The sequence below is a fragment of the Salvelinus alpinus genome, chromosome 12 (assembly GCF_045679555.1).
Source record: "Salvelinus alpinus chromosome 12, SLU_Salpinus.1, whole genome shotgun sequence".
Classification (NCBI taxonomy): domain Eukaryota; kingdom Metazoa; phylum Chordata; class Actinopteri; order Salmoniformes; family Salmonidae; genus Salvelinus; species Salvelinus alpinus.
Genome location: NC_092097.1, coordinates 26,512,908 through 26,528,888, shown reverse-complemented (window position 1 = coordinate 26,528,888; position 15,981 = coordinate 26,512,908). Strand labels below are relative to the sequence as shown.

At 43.9% G+C, this 15,981-nt stretch overlaps 1 protein-coding gene and 1 pseudogene across 3 annotated transcripts; one reads left to right on the top strand and one right to left on the bottom strand.

The window, feature by feature from the left end:
• The first annotated feature begins 477 nt into the window (after positions 1 to 477).
• On the top strand, positions 478 to 8,385 carry LOC139535769 (transmembrane protein 240-like). 3 transcript variants are annotated; one of them, XM_071335551.1, is made up of 4 exons: positions 478 to 1,700; positions 3,602 to 6,156; positions 6,394 to 6,602; positions 7,754 to 8,385. In XM_071335551.1, exons 2-4 carry the CDS (start codon positions 6,002 to 6,004, stop codon positions 7,897 to 7,899), a joined length of 510 nt encoding a protein of 169 aa, XP_071191652.1. In that variant the 5' UTR covers positions 478 to 1,700; positions 3,602 to 6,001; the 3' UTR covers positions 7,900 to 8,385. The 3 variants fall into 3 exon arrangements, with proteins under 3 accessions (XP_071191652.1, XP_071191651.1, XP_071191650.1); XM_071335550.1 differs by lacking the exon at positions 3,602 to 6,156 and having other exon boundaries at positions 483 to 1,305; positions 1,594 to 1,700; XM_071335549.1 differs by lacking the exon at positions 478 to 1,700 and having other exon boundaries at positions 1,713 to 6,156.
• A 356-nt stretch (positions 8,386 to 8,741) lies between these two features.
• Positions 8,742 to 15,517, bottom strand: LOC139535266 (ATPase family AAA domain-containing protein 3-like; annotated as a pseudogene).
• Positions 15,518 to 15,981: the final 464 nt, after the last annotated feature.

Genomic DNA, 15,981 nt, shown 5'->3' with positions numbered 1-15,981 from the left:
TGGTTTGTCATGGCAATATAATAAGGCAAAACCTGATTCTGTGACATTTTAGATTTCAGATGACTAGTGTAGACCTACGCTCGTCAAGGTGCTGTTCATGGTGCTATATCGTTAGCTGGCACGCTTTGCGGCGCTGTCCATGGTGCTGCATTGTTTATGTGTACGACCTTATAAGGAGACACTGGTTCAACGCAGGTTAGAGAGTCAGGACAACATTAAGAAAAAGCCTTTCAATATGTGACATTCTATTATTAACCATTATTAATCTATTATTCCCGGGGCCCCAATCCACTCAGGCCCAGTTAATCTTCCGCTTGTTTGCTTTTCCCTGATAGACGTCGGCAATAAAGTGAATGTGTTGTCACAAACGAAGCCCAGCCCAACAGAATGGTGTAGAATACATATTTGAACTGCTGATTGTCAGAGAGAGAGAGAGAGAGAGATAGAGAGAGAAAGAGAGAGAGAGTATGCATATCAGTTATGTTAATTCGTTGTTAATTTATGTTGAAGCATGCTATCATCATTTTCATACACTAAACCCTTGACATATGAATAGGCGGGCCTACTATGCTTTTGGGGGCAAATTTGGGGTGGAAATTGATTCAGCCTATAATTTGTTTCTCTGAAGGAGTCTAAAAATGCCTCCGCTATTATCGACTGGAATGCATAGTGGGAGGCTCCGTATTCTCTTTCAGCTGCGCCAAAGTAGCCTATCCTGTCGGACTATGAGAAATGATAGATAGCCTGACAATGAACAAACACCTGCTAGAGGGAGCTAACACGGAAAACGACCTGATTGGAGAAGAAAATACGAATCGATGATTCCTTGCCTAATGCTAGTGGATGCGTCCAGGTAAATAGGCTACACCAGGAACTGTGCAGTGGCTGGCATCACAACAACGCATGGATCGCGACTTCGTCCTGATATCAACTGTGTTGCCGTGCTCTGGAATAGCCTAACAATTCTGACATACGCTACAGCTTTCACACCACGCCTCCCCGTTGCACGCAGCTCGATTAACCATCGTCGCTGGTGCACAGAGTGCTTTTCAAAAGGGAGCGAAAATGAGACTGGTCTTCATCTCCTCATGTCGCGGAGAAAGGAACATCGGATAGACGATGCAATGATGGGTAGTTGGACACTGATGCTGCATCCATGAGCGCCTTCACTTCAGGGTGTTGTTTTTGGCACAGGTATCACAGGATAGTTCTGGAGGGAGAGCAAAAAACTGCTGTTGGGAAGTTTTGATTCAAACGTGCATAACCGCCACGATCTTTATGATTTTGGGGGATTTATTTGTGATGGTAAGAAGAACACCGTTATCCCCATTCCCCACACTCCCTTATGTGTAACAATTTAATCTGTTCAAAGCTGTCAAATGGATATTTCAAACGACCTAGACATCAACGTGGCCTACATGAGGCGAAACAATCAATAACCTGCCAAGGAAAAAAAAAAATCTGGAGTAACGACACTTAATTATTTTTAGAATTTACATTTTTGTGTGTCATCTACCTGAGAAGTTGGGCAACATATGCTGTTATGGGAATGCGGCTTGTTTTGTCCCAGTTGACTTCAGTGGTTCTTTTCAGGCTGTTGCGTGTCTAACGGACATGAACGCGCTACTGGACCGCTTTCACAACTATATTTTACCACATTTACGAGGGGAGGACCACGTCTGCCATTGCAACTGTGGAAGGTAAAACAAACTTTCCAAAATAATGTGATTTAATGTTATGCAAAACAAGAGCATACGGAAACCGTTTGTTTAAAACTACACTGTAAAACCAAGTGTTTAGGATCTGAGCACATAACTAAACCCTTTTCTGTAACACTTTTTAAACGCATCATTCACTGTAACCCTTTTAAACACATGAACACGTTTATTCAGCACAGGGCGTTTAGGTTTTAAACACTAAACACTGGGGATGTTATTTTAACACTGTAGGGTAAAGTCATATTTGCATTCTTCCCAGCATGCCTTTCAAGTGAATGTGAGAGATACCCACCAATGACTGTATTTGATAGTGACAGAGGCATGGTTGTTGCATTCAATAACTTATATTCCTGAAGCCTTCACCTAGTGACTGCCTATGTGAATGTGTTCAAATGAAAAGTAAACCCTTTATGAAGACAAATTATACATTTAATCCCATTAGACCTTTAGTTATGACCTAGTTATTGACATTGTGGTTTGAAAATCCTGGCTCATGGGCCACATCAGACCTGCAAGTCACAATATGCTGGTTTGTGAAGTGATTAGTAATTCCTATCGGAATCCAGCCAGAGGGAGGATACCCAAGAATTGTACTATTTTATCACACACAACCTGCACTCAGAATGACTGCTATGGTGAAGGACTAAACAAACACGACTACCTAAAATATCTAAACTGGAACAACCATCTCAGTAATGGGTGCAATAAGTCCAAGTAACAGATTGGATTAGTTTAGAAAATGTAAGTTATTTATCTCAAAACAAATCGTTTTTTGTCATAGGTGCCGAATACAACTGATCTGGACTTTATCGTGAAATGCTTGCTTAGGAGCCCTTCCCAACAATGCAGAGTTTAAAGATAACAAATAAAATAGTAACACAAGAGGAATAAAATAAAATACACAGGAATGGAGCTATGTACAGGCAGTACCAGTACCAGATCAGTACCAGAGGTATTTGAGGTAGATATGTACATAAAGACAAGGTAAAGTGATAGATAATAATAAGAGTAACCTAAAGACCAGAGAAGCAGCAGCAAATTATGGGTGTAAAAGTGTGTGTATGTATGTGTGTTTGTGTTGTGTCGGTCTGCATGTGCGTGTTATGTGTGTGTGCGTATGCGTTTGCAGTGTATGTGAATGTGTGTGGGTTTTGTGTGGGAGTGTCAATGTAATGTGTGTGAGTGAGTGTGTATATGGTTTGTATACAGTATATAGTCTAGTGAGTGTGCGTAGGGTCAGTGCAAGATAGAATCAGTACAACTTGTTTGGGTACCATTCACTAACTATTTAGCAGTCTGGCTATTTAGCAGTCTTATGGCTTGGGGGTAGAAGCTGTCTCGGAGCCTGTTGGTCTGAGTACCGATGCTCCGGTACCGTTTGTCAGACGGTAGCAGAGTGAACAGTCTATGGCTTGGATGGCTGGAGTCTTTGGCAATTTCTCAGGCCTTCCTCTGACACCGCCTGATATAAAGGTCCCAGATGGCAGGGAGCTCGGCCCCAGTGATGTACTGGGCTATCCGCACCACCCTCTGTAGCGCTTTGGGGTCAATGGCGGTGCATTTGCCATACCAAGTGGTGATGCAGCCAGCCAATATGCTGCTGTATAACTTTTTGAGGATCTGAGGGCCTATGCCAAATCTTTTCAGCCTCTTGATGGGGAAGAGGCGCTGCTGTGACTTCATGACTGTGCGGGGGTGTGTGGACCATGTTATGTCCTTAGTAATGTGGACGCCAAGGAACTTGAAGTTCTCGACCCATTCCACAACAGCCCAGTCCCCTCTTTCTCCTATAGTCCACAATCAGCTCCTTGGTCTTACTAACGTTGAGGGACAGGTTGTTGTCCTGGCACCACACTGCTAAGTCTCTGACCTCCTCCCTTTAGGCTGACTCATCGCCGTCGGTGATCAGGCCTACCACCATCGTCTCGTCAGAAAATCTTAATGGTATTGGAGTCGTGTGTGGCCACGCAGTCGTGGGTGAACAGGGATTACAAGAGGGGACTAAGCACACACACCTGAGGGGCCCCCGTGTTGAGGGTCAGCGTGGCGGAGGTGTTATTGTCTACCCTCATCACCTGGGGCCGGCCCGTCAGGAAGTCCAGGATCCAGTTGCAGAGGGAGGGGTTCAGTCCCAGGGTCCCTAGCTTGGTGATAAACTTGGAGGGGACTATGGTGTTCAACGCTGAGCTGTAGTCTATGAACAGCATTCTCACATAGTTATTTCCCCCCTTGTCCAGGTGGGAGAGGGTGGTGTGAAGTGCAATTGAGATTGTGTCATCTTTGGATCTGTTGGGGCAGTATACAAATTGGAGTGGGTCTAGGGTGTCTGGGATGATGGTATTGATGTGTGACATGACCAGCCTTTCAAAGCACTTCATAAGTACAGATGTGAGTGCTACAGGGTGATAGTCATTTAGGCAGGTTACATTGGAGCTCATGGGAACAGTGGTGGTCAGCTTGAAACATGTTGGGATTACAGACAAGGATAGATTGAACATGTCAGTGAAGACACTTGCCAGCTGTTCTGCGCATGCTTTGAGAACACGCCCTGGTATTCCGTCTGGCTCCGCGGCCTTGTGATTGTTAGCCTATTTAAACATTTTGCTCACATCAGGCACGAAGAGCGAGGTCACACAGTCATCTGGAAAAACAGGAGCTTTTTTCCCAGAAAAACAAAAGCCATGTAGTTCGTTTGGGAGTCCTGCATCGCTGGGGAACTCATGGCTGGGATTCCCTTTGTAATCCGTTATTGTCTGCAAGCCCTGCCACGTACGATGAGCGTCTGAGCGGGTGTAATATGATTCCACCTTCCTCCTATATTGTTTTTTCTCATGTTTGATGTCTCATCGGATGTCGTAGCAGGTTTTCTTGTATGCGTCCGTGTCCGTTTTCCGTCCCTAGCCTTTAGCCCAGCGCGGATATTGCTTGTAATCAATGGTTTTTGGTTTGGATACGTTCTTATAGTCACTATGTATAGTATACAATCAATATAGTATAAGATCAATTAATCAATCAATGTACATGAGGAAAGAGAGATATTAAAACAAACTATTCTTAAAATCAACCTGGAACAAAGCATGCTGGGAAATATAATAATAATGAAGCCACTCCCACATCTTTTTTTCTATCTGAGAAAGTAAACAGAAATTAACTCTACCCAGTTGAGTAACAAAAAACCACGCGATTGTAAAGATTTCTTGAATCAAATGTCCTGTCACTTCAATTTCTAATGACTAAATGCACTCTAAACAGGACAATGGGAAAGTAATCACTACTGTTTCAAATCTGAACACTTAGGAGATATACTGTAGGTGTTTTCCTGGTTGGAAACGAACTGGAAAAAGCTGACTCACGTTTAATCTTGCATTCTAACACCTATGTTCTAGATGAGAAAACTTATTGGCAAATCTAAATTACTTATGCTTAAGTTTTTAACACTGACCTTTATGTTAATAACTTATCACGTTTCATGGTTTTACAGTGTGCAGGTGATAGTGCACTGTTTATGGTGGATGGTCCATCAATATTTTGTTGTTATTTATAAGACAAAGAATGTTGACAATTCTGTTTAGGTCGACTCACCTCAAAGATCACTGGTGAACTAGTGATGTAAAGCATCTGCAATAATGCATTATCTGCATGTAGCCTACAGCATCTCCTATCACTTTTATCATCTCATTACAGTCTGTACATCAACGATGTATGAAACAGCTGTTGAACTATGCTCTTGTACATGATGGAAATGACTGGGTCTACATTCCCACAGTGTGACATGTCACAAGAATAGTTTGTTTTAATGTCTCTGCTTTCTCATGCACATTGATTGATTAATTGATATTATACTATATTGATTGACTTGTTTGTGCTCTCCACATCCTCCTTTTTTTGTTGGCACATACAGTACCTTTCTCCCTTGCAACTCTCTGTCCACTGGGGACAGACGCCGTTTTAATGTCTAGTTTTTGGTTGAGTTGTCAAATAACGAGAATTCAACATTCACATCATTGGATTTAGGTTAAAAGTTGGGTGAAAAAAAGACTAAATTCCCTTACGTTGATTACTTTTTGAAAATCCAATCAGTTTTCCACGTTGATTCAACGTCATCACATTGTAGTTGTGGTTGAAATTATGTGGAAACCACATTGATCCAACAAGTTTTTCTCCAGTGGTTGCCCACGTCAACACTCTTCTTGCTGCTATGGTTTCTCTCTACTGGGAGTGATTCCTGCAGCCCAGTGGTAGAGGGGGCTGGTCCACATGCACCACCCCAAGCCCCACCTCCCATGGGGCAGCGAGGCCAGCTGTTAGTGATGCGTCGACTGTGCTGCCCTCCAGCTGCAGCTGTTCACCGCTCAATGATGGGGCTGACAGCAGCACGCCCACCCAACCTCATCTATCCATCCAGCCATCCCACTCACCCACACAGCGCTACAGCAAAGTATATAGAACCACACATAGCCTAACCATATACAGTCTTTGTATGGTAGATTTAATTACTCCCTTATGTCATTGTATCTTCCTCAATGCACTTTTTACTCCCCCCCGTCCTCCTCTCTTCTCTCGCTCTACTCCCTCCCCTTTTCCTCCCTCCCCGCTCCACGTGTCCTGCTCCCTTCTCTCTTCTCCTTGTCTCACCTCACCCCCTCTCCCTCTGTCGCCTCCCTCTGGGCTTCAGGCACCATGTGCACTATGTGATCCCGTATGATGGGGACCAGTCTCTGGTGGACTCTGCAGATAACTACTTTGTGAGTGACAGTGTGACCAAGCAGGAGCTGGACCTGATGCTGGGGCTGCTGCTGGGCTTCCTCCTCAGCTGGCTGCTGCTGTGCCTGGACGGGGTGCTGCACGCTGCCCTCAGACGTTGGAGGGCCAAACAGCACCATGGTGAGTCAGCAGGGGGCCACAACCCCACACGCAGGCTCTGAGAGGCAGAGAGACAATGTATGGGGAGCTGGTCTCAAAAGCCTGATACAGCTCTGAGTTTTAAAAATAGCAGCAGTAGAAAGTTGGTAAGGAATACAGATTTTTTGCTCATGGGGTGGGGGTAAAAATAGGATGTTCTTTGGATGAGTGAGGGAATGTACAGGAGAACAAATGTCTAAAGGTGCAGAGGTGTGATGTCTCAACTTTGAATTTGCCTTGTTTGATGAAAACTGCAGTATCGTGGGCAGCTTCCGTTCCGGAGACTACAGTACAGTGTGTAAACCTGTCTACAGTTCAATGACCTTTATAAGTGTGACTCAGCCATCGACCCATTTTATCACAATATTCCCCAGCTTGCTGCTGTTTCTCTTTGATTTCCTAAAATTCATTTTGGATCAGTGTTTTTCAGGTTTATATATGACAGTGGGAGTCCCCCCCCTCCTCAGATTTCTACATTAAACTGTTGGCACTGATAAAGTCATCATACATTCTTCCCCTTTAGTCTAGTCACAGTTTTTCCTGTGTGTAAAGTTTTCTCTTCATATTTCTCTATCCAGTCGTGGGATTAGTATAATTCCCAGCCAGAGCTGCTTGCCGTGTATGAAGTGATGGAGTTGGTTGGTGTATAAATTAGTCATGTATAGCTTCATGTCTTTTCAAACTGATCTTTCCTCTAATGCACACACACACAGCGTTTATTTGAGTGTCTGTGGTTTTAAAACTGTGAGTTCAGAGTTGAATTACTGCAAAGTTTCAGTGTCTTGTGATTTCTCTTTCTCCTCTCTCTGTACAGATTTGTAATCCCTCTCCCTTGCTTAAAATTCAGTATTTATCTCTCCCTCCCATCTCACCAATTAAATTAATGTTATTTAATTCTGTCTATCCTGTGAAAAGTCTGTGGGCTTTAGTAGTTTGGTGGAGTGGTCTCCTCCTCTCTCAATCTCCCCCTCCCACCAGTAACCGAAAGGTGGCTAACTTGAATCCCAGAGCCAGCAAGTGAAAAGATGCATGCCCCACTTGCACACAAACTAAATGGAGGACACATTCTTAATCTTTCAATCAATGTCGTACATCTTCACCAACCCCCATCTTTTTTTCTTTACTGTGTCCAGATGCGTTCTCCTGGTCATGGGTTCCCCGCTTCTGTAACCTGGGGAGAAGGGTGCACATGAGAAAGCTAGAGGACTCAAGTGGAAACATGGTGCACATTAAGCAGAAGATGTACCACAACGGACACCCCAGCCCACGCCACCTCTGAAAGCCATGGACAACGGACACCCCAGCCCACACCACCTGAGAGCATTAGACTGGCTGAGACCATAGACTGAGACCTGCTGACAACTGACCAACCAGACACAAGGGCAGCTAAACAAAGACTATCCAAGATATACCCTTCAAACCATACTGTTTCTTATTGCCACTGGATAGAGCACTTTAACTAGCCCAATGGCCTTCACACACAGTGCAAAACTCCTCACCGTCCATATCTGTCTTGACTGGAAATGATTTCATGTAAAAGGATGTAGGTAATGGAGGGTCCAGTTAGTAGTGGGGTAAGCAATTTGATAAAAGCCTGTCAGTTTTTCAAAATAGTATATATATATTTGGTTTAGAATGTCAATTTTGCTAGAAGTGGGGATAGGGTGTATATTTTGCTTGGGGTTTGTCCGTTTGTAGAACAGTTTGTTTATTTTGCCTGAATATGCCCGTTATAAAATAAAAATATTTATTTTGCTTGAGGGTGGTCAAATTTTGAGAGGGATTTGTGTATTGGTAGTACTTTGTCTATTTTAAAAACTTGGCATGTGAAAGCTGTACTGAAAGGGGCCTAGGGAATGTATTTTACATGGGTGGTTGTCATTTCTTTCTTGGTTATTGATGTCAATAATTACACATTATTTGGGGTGGGAACGAGAACATAAATGCTGCCTGCTCATCTAACTGTGGGGTGTGTACAGTATATGCAGTGTGCCAACATTAAAGAACCATTAGTTATGGCAATGTTGTATGTGTGTGTTGTTAAGGGGTTAAAGGTTTTATTTGATATTTGGTCCAGAGGGTCATCACCATGGAAACCTGGAGATGAAATTCCAAAGAGGGTTAAACTCAGGTACTCTTTATAGTTGACAAAATACTTCACACTGAACAGCCAGATGTAGAGTGCCTCCATAATAGTAGCTGTGAAAGGGACTGCCTGTGGTGTATTAACTCATACAGGTGCAAAATGCTCTTGTTATGGCATTGAAGAGTGATACTGTATGAGGACTGTGACCCATTGGGATCCTGAGTGTTCCTCCCTTATGAATTAGTCTCTAGGGAGTGGGATATAGCACCCTTTCACTTCAACTCCCCATCCTCCCTAGACCCCCCCCGTCTCTCTGTGCAGACATCGGTGTTGTAAAAATTAAATGTTTGTTTCATTAAAACGGACCACTGGAGGTTAACAGTGACAGAGTCCTGGTGTGTCATTACACAGGTTGAAGATATAGTTAATCACCATCTGTTGGTCACATTGTTTAAGTCTATGAAACCATCCCATTACAATTCATATCATAAGTGCAGCCATTGTAAGAAACCTGGATTATTTTCATCCACACCATCTGAATAATAGCGTATCATCTCTTACAGTCCACATCAACATTAATATTATTAGACAGTGTTTCCATATAAAGTACACTTTTTATACAAATAATATATTATCACAGCTCTCCAACCTCTCCAGGATTGCTTCATGATCTGTTAGTGCCTCCATCCCGTCCCCCATCTCTTTCAGTCAGACAGACGTATACAGACAGTCAGGAGGAACAGGAGGCGTCCTCCTGTAAACCCATCAATCCCAAAAAGCAGCCCCCTTCCTTCCTTCCCCCCCAAATGTCAAACTGGAGTCCCATCCTTGGGAGGAGTTTCTGTCCCACCCTCACGGCTAGGGGCTGCATCAGTTTGGGCTACACACTCTACCCCTCCCCCTGAGGTGTTACCACTGCTTTGACACTCTCCCCTTTGGCCGGGAAAGTCCCCTCCGCAGGCAGGGTGGTACTGTCTGAGGAAGGTGGGGCTGATTCTGCAGGTAGAGGCACCTACAATTTCAGCTCCTCCCAATTGACAGGGGTCTGCGGTCTGCTGTCCATCTCCAGGACCGGGTTGAGTACTCATGAGGCTGTGGTGGCTCCCATAGAAGTAGAGCATATATTGCTGCTGTCTACTGGTCCAGTGCTGGGAGAGGCTGTGCTCTTGGCCCCAGCCTCCCCGTGCAGCCAGTCCATCTTCTGGAGGTGCTGCCGCACAGCGTCATCCACCCGAGCATCAATCATGGCCTCCGTTAGAACACCATCCTCTGAGGAGTATGCTGCCACCTACAGGAGGACATAGAATACATGGATTATTACATTACATATAATCTAAATAAAATATATCATTACAGTTCTTGTCCACAGAATGAGTCTCACAGGAGAGATGAACATGACACTGCAGATAGGGAGGAACAGTGACATACATAGTGATCCACTTCCCAGCTCTGCTTCTATTAATAGTTGGAGAATAAATGGGTCTGGACTTCCTTGGTAACCAAATCACCTTCCCTGCAACTCCCCAACTCCCCTCTGTGGCCATCCATCTATGACCCTCTACACAGGCTCTCCATCCAACAAATAACTTGTCAAATTGGAATAATTGGATAATTCTGGTTGTTATCTTTTCAAAAAGCTCAGTAGAAAGCATTGACCTATGAACAACAGGGGAAACGCATCACATACCTGCCAGGCCACGCCCAGTTTAGAGATCTCTCTCTGCCCGACATGCCCTCTGAGCGATGTCCGAGCACTTCTGACCATAGGCAAATTGAGCCAGCTTCATTCTCCTGCAGGGACAAACAGAGACAGAGGAACATGGAGACAGAGGGATTACAGACAGACACAGGTCTGAATGACATCCTGTCCGGCAGAATGGAAACAGGTCTGCGTTATGAGGTCTTGTCTGACTCTTATCTGGGGAGCCACTACTTAAGTGGCCAAGCTCCCTCCACCAGCTGGCTCGGTTGTCTGAGTGTTGTTGAGCCTGGTCCAGCTTCCTGTGCCCTGTGTAAATCGCCCCCTGCCCCTCCGCCTCCCAGGCTCCAGGCCCTCAAAGCCCCACTGTAATTAGTGACTCAGCATGGCTGCTGCTTACTGCTGGGACACCTGCTCTTAAAGACCTGCCCCTGACACACTCCACAGCCAGAGCTTATTTTGATGGAACAATACAGAGAGGGGCCTCCCTCCACCCAGGCACTCAAGAGTTAATTCCTGTCCACATGTGTGCGTGGGTAGGTGTGTGTGTCACGGAATGCAGATGACTCCAAGTATGTCTGGGAGTAGCTAATTACTTGGCATTAGAACTTGTTCCATTATACATCCCAGTGTGTGTGTGCTTGTGAGAGTGCCCCATTTAAACCTGTGCTGCTGTGCGGGCGTAATGCTGTATGACTCACTGTCTCCCCTCTGTGGCAGGCTCAAGCACGTACCTGTCAAAGTACAGGCGCACTAGCCTCTCATCAGGACAAAGTTGACTAACTCATCAATGCGGTCGTTGATGGCCCAGTCAAACTGCTTCGGCTGGATACTAGCCAGCACCATCATGAACCTGGAGGAAGACAACACACCAGTGGGCTATTAGGGTTAGAATGCTGTGGTATTTGAGGAAGTTTGTACATCAGAATTCAGGGTGTTGGGCATAGCTATGGTGAATTTAGAGTGAATGAGGACTGACTTGTTGCTCTGCTCACCAGTGCGGTACAGGAATGTGTTCAAAGTTGCTCTGAGCTCTTCACTCACCTTCTCCTGCAAACAAAAAGACACAAACATTGAATTTTATTTTCCAATATTTCGACAAGATAGTTGTTTTTGCTATCATTTCAATACAGGAAGGTACAAATACCTGGGTTCAAATAGTATTTGAAATATCTCAATTACTTTCACATACATTCGAAGTAAGTACTCAGATATCTTATATTTGAAAAGGCAAGTAGTTGAATATTTTACTTTATTTGGAAATACACCTGGAAAGTATTTGAAAATACTCAAATACACTCAAGCATTTAATCCAGATATTTGAAAATAGTATTTAAGATAAGTATTTGAAAATACTCTAATACAATTTGGTAGAGTATTATGTTTTTTTTTTTTTTTTTTACAAATAAGCATTCAAATACTCTAATAAAAGTTCTTGTTTGGGCCAGTGTATTATAAAATACTCAAACACACAGAAAAAGGTATTTTAAAATACCAGATACTCAAATACATATGTATTTAATCCCAGGTTGTACACAACACACTTACAGTAGATCTCTTGCGAAGGAATGCAATCGGCTTCATCAACAAACAGCAACAGGCTGTGTCAGACAGGACACAGGTGGCATTAGCAGAGCTGCACTGGTCTTAATTCATTCTCTGTATATCATTTCAAGTGCATGTCTATTTATGGCAAGTTAAAATGTATATTATGTAGATACTTAAGTTACAGGGTTATATCATGTTTACATTAAGTTCTATCATTAGTATGATAGTACTGCAAGTGAGGGTAGCATACCCACGGCGACTGGTGTTGGCAGAGTCAAAGACTTTGTGCATGGCGGTGACGCCCTCACGGCCCAGGGGCACCTCATCTCCACCCGTCATGATGGCATAGTCCATCCCAGAGTGCACGGCTAGCTTCTACTCCAACCACAGAGATACAGTTACCAACATAACACCTCTTGTCAAAGTCAAGGTGATTCTGTAAGGGGCCTACCTTAGCGAAGAGGGTCTTTCCAGTACCTGGGGGGCCGTACATGAGGATGTTCATGTAGAGCCCATTGTTCTGCCGTGTGTTCCTAGTTGCTATGGCGATGTCACGTACACGCTCTTCTAAGTTAGGCTGTGGTGAGTGGAGGGAATAATTCATATCAGGGAGAGCAACATTTTGATTCAAAGCAGCGCTGCAAAAACATATATTCACTCTACACAGCATTCTCTATTAATGTCTCTTTAATACATGTGCTGGGTATAATATCTCCCAGGTATAGTTGTGTTGAGACTGTATAAGGTATGACTCTCTGGTGCTCAGGTGTGTGCTGAGTGTTGGTACTCACACTGAGCACTACTCCCTCCAGGGCATCCTGAGGTTTGCTTGTCAGGCGCTTTGAAATCTATAAGAGAGGAAAAATAAGAAAATGCACCTCACCATCACTTCGACATAAGTGTTTAGCAAACTTCATTTACTTGCAATAAAATTAAAATAAAAAAAACACAAAAAGCATCAGACACAGGACTTATACAATGCACAGCAGGGCCGCGCTACCTTGATGGGGTGCTTGATCGCCTCCGCCACAGTGATGCGAGACGTCTCTCTGACCAATGAGGGCTTCCCGAGCCGGGCCTCAATGTAGCCCCCTGCCACAGCTGTGGCGTTCCGGGCAGAATATACACCCAAAGCCAGCAGGGTCAGTCCTGCGACCTGGTGGTGTGAGGGAACAAATACACTACATTTAGAGACGCTCCAACAGCTTAGATCAGATATAAATAAACCTTTAAGATATCAGGTACTTATTTAGGAGTCATTGGCAGTTTGCTTAATGAACATAAATGAGGAAGTAGAGTAGAAGGCAGGTCTCACAGTAGCTGTGACTTTATCCCAGTCTGACACAAAGGCCTGGAATCCTTCCCCAAACACAGCACCTGCAGTCCTGAAATTACAGAAATATACAAAGACAGTCAGGTATCCAATATAGTATCTTTCTGTATGGTCTGTAATGTAATACACTAAGTCTGTCTCACCGTATAGTCTCTAGTACAGTCTGTCTGTGCTCTGCTGCCTTCAAGCGGATCTGCTCGCGGATGAGGTCTGCGTTTTCCCGTTCAACACGTGCACATGCTTTAGACTCTGCCTCTACACATAGCAGCTCATTCTTGTGCCTCAGCTGCATCTCGTGCTCGATTGTTGCTATGTGGAGCGGATAAATCAGTGGATATAATATCATTATACCATAGCATTGTTGAATACTCGTTTCTTATTGGCTTGAAGGGCATTCTAGAGCGTGCATTATTTCTCTATAGAACACACCCCCCCTCGTTGATCATCCCTTACACATTTTGTGATTGCCAGACCCCATATGGCTATAATGACCAGTGAAAATCGAAGCAGAACCATATTCCTGGAGGCTGTGTGACTGTATTATACGGGGTCAGTACCTTTCCTCATAGCCTCCTGTTTAAGCACAGAGTCCTCCTGTTTGCAAATGTTGTCCTCATTCAGGGCTTGCTGAGGACACAGAGGAGAGTCGACACTCAGTCAGCTGGACACAGCATTTTCACTCAACTTTTTTCTAGCCTAAACAGGACTGAATAGATATTGCAGCTAATGGCAGTTGGTCTTACCTTTTGCTTGAGTTGATCCTCATACCTCTGTCTGGCAAGTCTGTCTTGGAACTGTGCTCTCTAAAGGGATAAGAGGAGACTGTAACCATAGTAACACGTTAGTCGCCCTCTGGTGGACAGATATGTAACCCCTATATGTAAGCTCCTCTCCATCTCTCATTATAGCCTGTTTCAGAATTAAAGCTAATTGTGCAGACAATTTCAAGCTCTAAACTTACCGACACAATTGTACTCTACAAACTCAAAGACATCTAACTACAAAGCAAATGCTTGCTTCTACAGTTTACCCATACCTCTGCATTATGATCCATGCTATGAGCCCATCATTGACCCCATACTCTGCAGTACAATGAATACTACTGCACAATCACCCCTTCTGCAGTATCACTAAACCCTCTCAGTACCAGCTCTCACCGTTTGATGCTGCTTGGTCTCCTCGCAGACAGTTTTCCTTCTCTCCTCCCCTTGAATACGCAGCTGATCCCACTTCAGCTGCCTCATACTCCTGCCACCATCACACACAGAGGGAACACGAATAGCATGATCAGATATTGGATTAATCGTATAATGTATTTGGTGTCCTACACATTACTCTGCATGTGCCTTGTTTAAAACAGTACCTTGATTTTGGTCTGGTGTTCCATCTGAACAGACTGCTCCTGCATGCGAGCCAGATCCAGGGCCTCTTTGGCATGACCTGAAATAACACCAAGGGAAAGGGACATTCATCTTCAAGAGACATACATTTAATTTAATGACAGTAGACTATATTCAAACGAATTAGAAGTACCAGAAAAATCAACTTAATGTTCTGGAAAATAATGTAATACAAGGTTTAAAACCTGGCTGAATTAAGTTATACTAAATGTAATGTAACTAGAGCCATCTGGCAAACTGAACTGTATGAAGGAATACTCTCGATCAACTTCCAACATGAATGAAAATGTGCAGCACAACATTCAATGTGATACATGTCATTCTCGTTTACTATAGTGTTGTCCTACTGATAGCTGCCATGAAGACTAATTAACTAGATAGCGTAATCTCCTAGCTAGTTTCCACGGGTATGTAAAGACACCGGCCGGTGTTGCATCAGCATCACTGTTGAGGTTGTAAAGCATGCTGCGGGTGCATCGCTCTTTCTTTAATGATTACCAATATGTCTCTAGCTAGTTACGCAGTCCTATATAATCTAGTTATCATGCAAGACACTTACGAGACTTGTCGAGCTTCTTTACCGCCTGGGCCGCTCGCTCAAGCCCGGTTGGGTCGAAATTGCTCCATTTGTCCTTGGGTTTATCGCCACCACCACCGAGCTGCCAACCCGTGGAGGGGATGGCGGTGGAACTGGGAATTCCGAGGGCGCCTCTGGATGCCCCTTATTCAGGACGAACAGCCAGTAAAACTGAAAATAAACTGCTGGCCCAGGCAGGTGGAAGTGATCAAGCTTGGCAGTCTATCACCACACTTCCTCCACACGCGTGTCATGCTGCCGTCTTTGAACAAGCGCAATAAAAATAAAAAATTCGCCCATGCTGATTGGTTTGGGAAAATACTACTCCTCTGATTGGTTGTCCTTTTGAGATCAAACATATTGCCCACCCATAAGAGGCTATGGTAACCGCAGTGGTCCAAAACGTAAGTCTTATAATAACCCTGAATAACCACACTGGAAGGCCATTTGAGACAATGAATGTGATAGTTGCATCATTTGCGGAGTTTTTTTTGTACTTCGGTCAACAGAACGCATTTTAAATTCATTGCATTTTTCATAAGCTTACATTGAGAGCTGTTTAGATTTAAGTAATACATTGCAGTAGCATTTCAGGGAAACCTGAATCTTTTCAAAACGTTCTCCTTGAACAAATTCATTGACAGGAACTAAATACTTATTAACAGTCTATGTAACATTACCACAATTACTTGGGACAGTAACTTAAAATGATCTTGCT